At 28.9% G+C, this 7,521-nt stretch overlaps 1 protein-coding gene across 1 annotated transcript; it reads right to left on the bottom strand.

The window, feature by feature from the left end:
• Positions 1–2,830: 2,830 nt before the first annotated feature.
• Positions 2,831–6,399, bottom strand: LOC149561025 (uncharacterized). The gene is made up of 5 exons (XM_089823723.1): positions 5,136–6,399; positions 4,368–4,507; positions 3,715–3,793; positions 3,438–3,499; positions 2,831–3,228 (listed from the first exon to the last, which is right to left on the bottom strand). Exons 1-4 carry the CDS (start codon positions 5,221–5,223, stop codon positions 3,483–3,485), a joined length of 324 nt encoding a protein of 107 aa, XP_089679849.1. The 5' UTR covers positions 5,224–6,399; the 3' UTR covers positions 2,831–3,228; positions 3,438–3,482.
• Positions 6,400–7,521: the final 1,122 nt, after the last annotated feature.

The following is a 7,521-nucleotide window of genomic DNA, read 5'->3' as shown; positions in this document are numbered from 1 at the left end:
TTCCATATTACAATAATTATTAAAATATTTAATATTTTTAGCTTTTCTTTTTCCATTTTAGTTTCTTGGAGCACTAAAATATCAGGTTTCTACTCTCTAATGAAATTTCAAATAATATCAAGTTTATGAATACATTCATCCCTCCAATATTCTAGTTAATCATTTTAGTAGTAACATTTTGAGAGAAAAATCCAGAATAGTTGCCTATTTTCCATTAGCAATATTCAATAAACTTTCACTTTCTCTTGTCTTCATAGTAGTTTTCCTAACAAGTTTCTCTAAAGTTCCAACATCCGATTTCAATTTGAGAGAGCTAATTTCTAGTTTACTTCTCTAGGTTTCCATTCCTAAAGATGTCGAGTTAGGGTTAGATTTTTTCTCTATTTTCTTCCTTTGACTCATTTTCTATTTATATTTTATCTTGATAGAAATCAAATCCAAACATTTTGGCTCCTGAAAATCTTCAAGATTCAAATGCTCTTGTCCTAAGGGTCTTGGAAGGGTCTGGGGATCCTCCTTGTGAGGCTCTTCCAAAACTTCCACCTCGTCAAGTTGATCACTTCTTTCCTCAAGGATTTCTCCTTCCTTTGTCTCCCTTAAATCTACAAAACCTTCAAGTTTAGGATCTTTTTATTGATTGATTACCATCTAGTTCATCAAATCTTCACACTCCTCTTTTTCCTTGGTCCTAGAGACTTCATTATTTATTGATTTATCATCTTCTTCCCCTAGCTTCTCCCTATTTTGAAAATCTTGAACTACTTTAATTTCAGCTACCTTTCTGGGATGATTTTTGATTTTCATACTCCTTTTTATTTGGGTTCCCTCCTTTTTCCCCATTCACCATCTTTGGTTTGTTTTTTATTTTCATTGGATAGTTTTTAGCCATGTGGCCCTATTTTTTTATAGACAAAAAAAACATTATGCAGGTCCTCAAAGACTATTTCTTGCATTATTTTTCCAAGTTTTGAATTTAATTCCACTTTCTGGGGTAGATTTTTCAAATGAGCGAATCTCAAATAGATCCAGGTACAATGAAGTTTTGACCTTGTAGCCATCCCATTATCTATAGATATTAGCTCACCAAATGAACTAGCTATCCTCTTAAAAATGTCTTCATGAAAAAATTCTAGTGAGAGTCCTAGTAATCTAACCCAAACAGGAGTAGTAAGGAAAAAGGCATCAAATAGATCTATATTGGGTTCCCACTTCTTGATCCTAAGAGTACTATTGCCAAACAAGAAAGGACCACCAAATAGAACCATCTTAATCTTCCTTACACATAAAGAGAAAGGAAAATTACTTGTTCATCATTAGCACAATATCCACTTGCCCACAAAGAGCCCATTTCCTTTTAACCATGTTTCTTAGACCATCGAATTTTGGACATGACCCCAGAAAATTTCCAACTAGAGTAAACCCCATAATTCAAATAAAATAATCAACAATTGAATCTAGGATGAAAATTTGAAACTCACCTTTTTCCTAGGAGGACTTTGAAGTAACATGAGGAAAAGAGGAATTTCCTCCTAACCTTCTTCAAATAATGAAGACCATGTTCGTTGACTAGTTTCCATGTCATCCTTCTTCTGGTCCTCCACATGTTATCGCTTTGCATCCTTGCCCACATCCATCAAAATATTCCCCTCCTATAGTGGGTCCCTAATCTAGACAGGACACTCATTTAGAGGGTTAGAATAATAGATATCCACAACCTTATATCTTCTTGAATAGAAAGCAAGCAAAAATTTGTCTTCTTCTTGCTCTAGGCCATAAACACCCGACTTCGAGGAACCATTAGTCCCTTCTAATTTTCTTGCATTCAGATTCCCTACATCGCAAGTTGAATTCCCTACATTTAGATTCACTGGAATGTCGGTTCCTACTACTAGATTCCTGCCTATGATAGCTCTCACCAATTAATATTCTTTGTAGATAATTCTAGTGAATTAATATTGGATTTAGTTGGAGATTTTTAATAAAATAATTTGAGTTAAAATACTTTTATTAATATTTATGATTTAAAGATTTTCTTTTATTTTTTATTAATTATGATTGAATAGATTTCAATATAAAATTTTGTTTCTAAAACTCAAGGTGGATAAATGTTTATTAAAAAAAATCAAATGTCTTACAATAAAAAATAAATTTAAAAGATTATAATTGCATTTATAAAAGCTAAATGATTTTTTTTTTTCTTTTAAAATACTTAATATCTTTAATTATTTTTAGTCAATGTAATATATTTTAATAATTCATTCCTAAACTCATGGGATGAAAATCAGCTATGGAGTTATCTTTGAACAAAGGGGTCTTATATAAAATTCATCAATAAACTAAAATTTTTTAGAGACATGTCAGTTACATAAAAATTGTCATTGGTGCAAATTAATTGAAAATTTGGAACAACTGAATGCAATAGTATATTGCCTAACAATAAGAAAATAGAAACTTCTCATTAGTTGATAGATATTATTTTAATCACAACAATATGCAAAAATATGAACAAAGATTTCTTTAGGTTTGATTTTCTTTAGATTTGATTTCCTAACTATGAGAGTCATTTGTTCTTTCTTTATAAAAAACTAAAACATTACAATACATTTCCAGAAATATTTGAATTACTTACATGAATTTAGTGGGGAGCTGAATTAAAAAAAGAAAGTAAATAAAATTGAAACAAAAACATAAAATGTTCTTAAATACTAAAAACATTATTAAATTATTTTAAAATTTATAAAACAATAAAATTGATTTTACTAACACTTTCCATTTTCCTTTATTCTTAACAATTGCTCTTAAAATTTATTTAATTTATTATAAACACTATAATAATAATTTATCACTTTACTATAAAATTTAACTAATAGAAAAATTAATGGATATGTCCTCAATACAATAAGGCTTCTGCCTCTTAATGCATTGTATGCAGTTTACGCCTTTCAAAGTTTGTGTAACAATGATGATACCGAAAGTAGTCCGGAACATATGCATCATATATACCAGTAAAACTTTTTTAATAGAATCCAACATTGTGAAAATAATAGCTACAATCATCAGGTAAGCTCTGCCCCTTAAAAAAGAGGCAACTTAAGAGTTGCTGCCTTGTAAGTTAAGGTCAATTTATTAGTATAAATTATTGATAAGAGATTCCAATTTATTTGGGTGCACAAACTTTGACCAGCGCAGAGTTCCAATCCTTATATGCTTTAGCTTTGTACTCATCACCTAACAAAGAATTCGGTAGTTTCATTCAGTTAGATTTAATAGTTCCAATTTCCAATTTTATATTTTAACTTTATTTACTTCTGTAGTTCATAAGCTCAAAGTTTAATATATTCTGTTTAAATAAAAAGTTAAAGTCTATCGTCTAACATGGCCATTGACAAATATAAATCAAATTTTATAACCTAAATTATAAACCAACAACAAAATACCTGAGTATCTCCTCCAAGGAAAATGTTAAAAAAACTTCCATTATATTAATAGTAAAGCGAACCTACAACGACAAAGTGACGGCTCTTTATTTAAAAGTAAAGTGAACCTATAACAACAAGATGATGTCTCTTTATTTAAAAAAATTCATAACAGTAAAATATACTTATTTTTATGTATGCTAAGATGTTTCTAAAAAAGTAAATTTATAGATACCAAATCAATAGTGTTTTAACTAGAAAAAATAATTAAATGATTTTTAATACAGAGTTATCTTACCCTTCCACCAATCCCCTCTTGTTGTATACTCAAGGTTGGATGGATGAGTTGTATCTGATTCTTTTACTTTTGTTTCAATCTGGAAGAAAACATACTGAATTAACAAATAAATGAACAATTAAATATGTCATGATTATGAAGGATAAGGGTGGGGTCCCATGGAAGCCAACTTCTTTAAAAATAGAGCTGCAGCCGCTGAGAATTTTTAGGAAATTTGTAAGCTGAGGAGTCTTATGGATTTTGTAACTTGAGTTTCAGCTCTCAAAAAACTTTCTAAAATTTATTTTATGATAAAAGACTTTTTTCCTTAAAAATCTCAGTGGGTGCAGCTCTATTTTTGAGGAAGCTGGCTTCCATGGGACCCCAGCCTAAGCCCCACAAATGTTTATTATGTATGATGTTTAAGAATAATCTAGACAAAACTATTTATATTCGTATAACCCAATACTATTTCTTGTTTAAATATCATCTTTTAACCTTTATTCACTATAAGTTATGAATTTCTAATTATATTTAGATTAAAAATTTCTAATTATATTTAGATTACAGATAATATGTCCTTGTTGCCATTAGCATATCTAGATTAGCAACTGTCTAGTAGATATTAATATAAAAAAATAGAAATTTAAGAACGAAAATTGCTTAGACATTACCTTATTTATGTCATCTTTTCTTTGTTTGGCAGAGTCATAATACTCGTCTGGGCCTCCATAGCACACAGAGGAGCCAAGAAAGCAATGCTCTAGTGAATTTTGTGAATGTTTCTCACTTATCTTCTGCTTTGCTTGCTTTTCTGTGTTATTCGCCACACAAAGGCATTAATTCTTTGAAAAAAGCAAATAAAAGGTACCTTTTGCTTTGCTTTTTAACCAAGTAAATAATGGAATAAAACTTTTTAACCAAAGCTGTTATGAACAAATTCGTTTTGACAGCTGCTGGAAGTTGAGGAACTTTAGAACTGTAGTTTATATTTGTCTTTCAGGAATAAATATCTAGTGCATATTTTTAATCTTGTACTTTAGAGTAAAGGAAGTTCAAAATTAGGAAATTTAGAGTAATAGCTTGGGTTGATTTCATATTCTATTTTACTTTTATGGGGTCAATTTTATGAGTACGGAGGAGAATAAAATCTGATTTTAAATGGTTGTGTAAGCCATGAATTAGCATTCTGGACTAAAATTTAGTGGCAAAAATCAATATATAAATATTCTCTCACGTATTGGTCAGACTACAAAGTAACGAATCCTTTTATTTAATTATATTTTAAAAAATTGTCAATGCAAAATCTATGTGAATGTAATTTCTCTCTTTATATAATGTCTTTTCATATCAAATAATTTTAATTACGTAAAACAAAATCATTAAAATTAATTAATATTAGATTACAATTTCAATAGAGAGTTGAAAAAATATATATATACCACTTTTATTAAATATGACTTGATACTCTTCTCTATGAACCTTTTCCTTTTGCTTTCCAAAAGCATCACTTTTACTTGAATGTGTCATGATCTGAAAAATAAAAACATAAATATATAACTATTGGAATTCCTATCTATTTTTTCTTCATTTTTGAAATTTTAGAAGAAAATGTAAAAGCTAGACTATCTAAGAAAGACATAAGACTGATACCTTATAAGTTAGATTTCTTTTCTAGAAAAATCACACAAAGCTAACATTGTAGAAACAAAATAATAGCCCAGGGAAACATTAACAATGCGCAATGGCTTTTTGTTTTAGAAAAAAGTGGCAACTGCAAGCTATTGAACTTTTATAAATAAGAGTAAAAACACAAATAAAAGGAAGTCTGAATGAAAATTTTAAAATCTCTGATAAACTTTATGATAAATACTAGAGAAACAAAGAAAAAAGTGGACACAAAAAATTGGTCAATACCTTAGCAATCAATCGAAAAGGAAACCAATCAAATAGAAAATAAGAACAATGCTCTGTTAAGAAAAAGAACATAACTATTATCATCAAATGTAAAAGGTGCATGAGAAGAGAAAAAGTCAGATATAAATCTCAACTTCTAAACTTGGCATCCAATTATGCATGAAAAAATCTGTCATCAAATTTACTAGAAAAGATAAAACCAATCAGATAGAAAATGAAAAGAAGTTCTCTCTTAAATAAGAGAACATATCAATTACTATCAAATATAAATCACAATATAAAACCACTTCAAATAAAATTTGAAGTGAAAAAATCTTTCATCAAATGTATTACAAGAGGAATGTGGGCAATTGAGTTATATCTCCTCAGCCTTCCTCAAATATCACACATTAGGTGAGAAATTAAGGTGGAAAAATAAGTCAACTTTGACTACTTAACACTTTTAGCATAGAAATCAAGCCGTAATATGTGATGTTTAAGTGGCCTGTACCAAGAAGAAATCCTGTGTGTCAAAACAATTTCAAAGTCCATATAAAGAAAAACTATAGTTCTTATAAAATATATAAAAAAAAATAGTCAAGAGAGAATAGATTCAACACTGTTTTGTTGTGTGTAGTGGGATGATATGTACAAGTTGCCGAGCTTAAGCAAACGCTGCAAGAGTTCTTGTTGGGGACAATTCCATTGATTTCACCAAAATTCTCCATTGTAAATAGAGAAGAAAATGTGAAACTTCTCTATTTAACAATGAACTGCACTTCGATTCTAAGTAATACAGAGTTTTTCTACATGTTGATGAAATGGAATGAACGTATAAATAGATGGCAGAGGAAACATATCATTCGTTATCTACACTGAAAAAGAAGGGTTTAATAAAGATGAATACCTTTCATTTATCTTATCCAACTCCAAAAGAAATGCAAGTTGTCAAAAGACATTCCCTTATCCATTGTGAATTAAATAATATTCTTTTTTTCCAAAAATGTACGTACAGGAGGAAGATTATATAATTGTAGAAATTTTTTATTTGAAATATATTGGTTTATTGAAATATAATTTTAAATCTTATCAATTAAATATATACAGTTTGATGTAAATATTTATAAAAATTAAATCATAAACCCTAATTTATACCATCTATGTCTATATATAAAAGAAAGTGTTTGCACATCTATTCTACGGTGATCAATATCTATGCTTTAGTTGTGAGGACTTTAATCTAGATGCAAATGCCAATGCATTGACTAGATTTTCCGAGCAATTTGGCAACAACATATATTAAATGCCATTTAACAAATGGCATTCCACATCTATCTATAATATAGAATATAGAGAGAGCATATTGTAATAGATATCGTTTATTAAAGTTAGGACTTTAGATTCGGTTGTCAACGTTGCAGTATTAAATGAGATATAATATGTTGCAGACAAAACCGGGTCAATTATAATTATTGATTTATCCTTCCTATATCTTTTGTTTTGACTTTAATCATACGGATAGCGGCATCCCATATTATATGTATTAGTTAATAAATGGTATTATAAATTGTCAGAATTGTGTGCTTTACTTCTATAATTATTATTTAGAATGAGTGAATGAGTAATGAATTTCATTTTATGTATGAAACATAAATCAATAAATTTGACTTTTAAAATTATAGGATCGAAGTAAAAAGATTCATGTCTAAGGGATCGAATCATCTTTCATTTAAGTTGTTTCGAAAACAGCTATAAGCTTGTCAGTGCTTGTCAATAATCTGCAACTTGATTACCTTCTCTATACACATGGTTTAATTGAAAAGAATAAAAGGATTTGAAAAGTTCATAAATTTTGTTTGAATAACATAACTAATATTCCAACTGCACTATACACATGGTCTAATTGAAAAGGATAAAAGGATTTGAAAAGCC

The sequence above is a fragment of the Cupressus sempervirens genome, chromosome 4 (assembly GCF_028749045.1).
Source record: "Cupressus sempervirens isolate cs-2001-9-10 chromosome 4, ASM2874904v1, whole genome shotgun sequence".
Lineage (NCBI taxonomy): Eukaryota > Viridiplantae > Streptophyta > Pinopsida > Cupressales > Cupressaceae > Cupressus > Cupressus sempervirens.
This window is presented reverse-complemented; position numbering and strand designations above follow the sequence as displayed.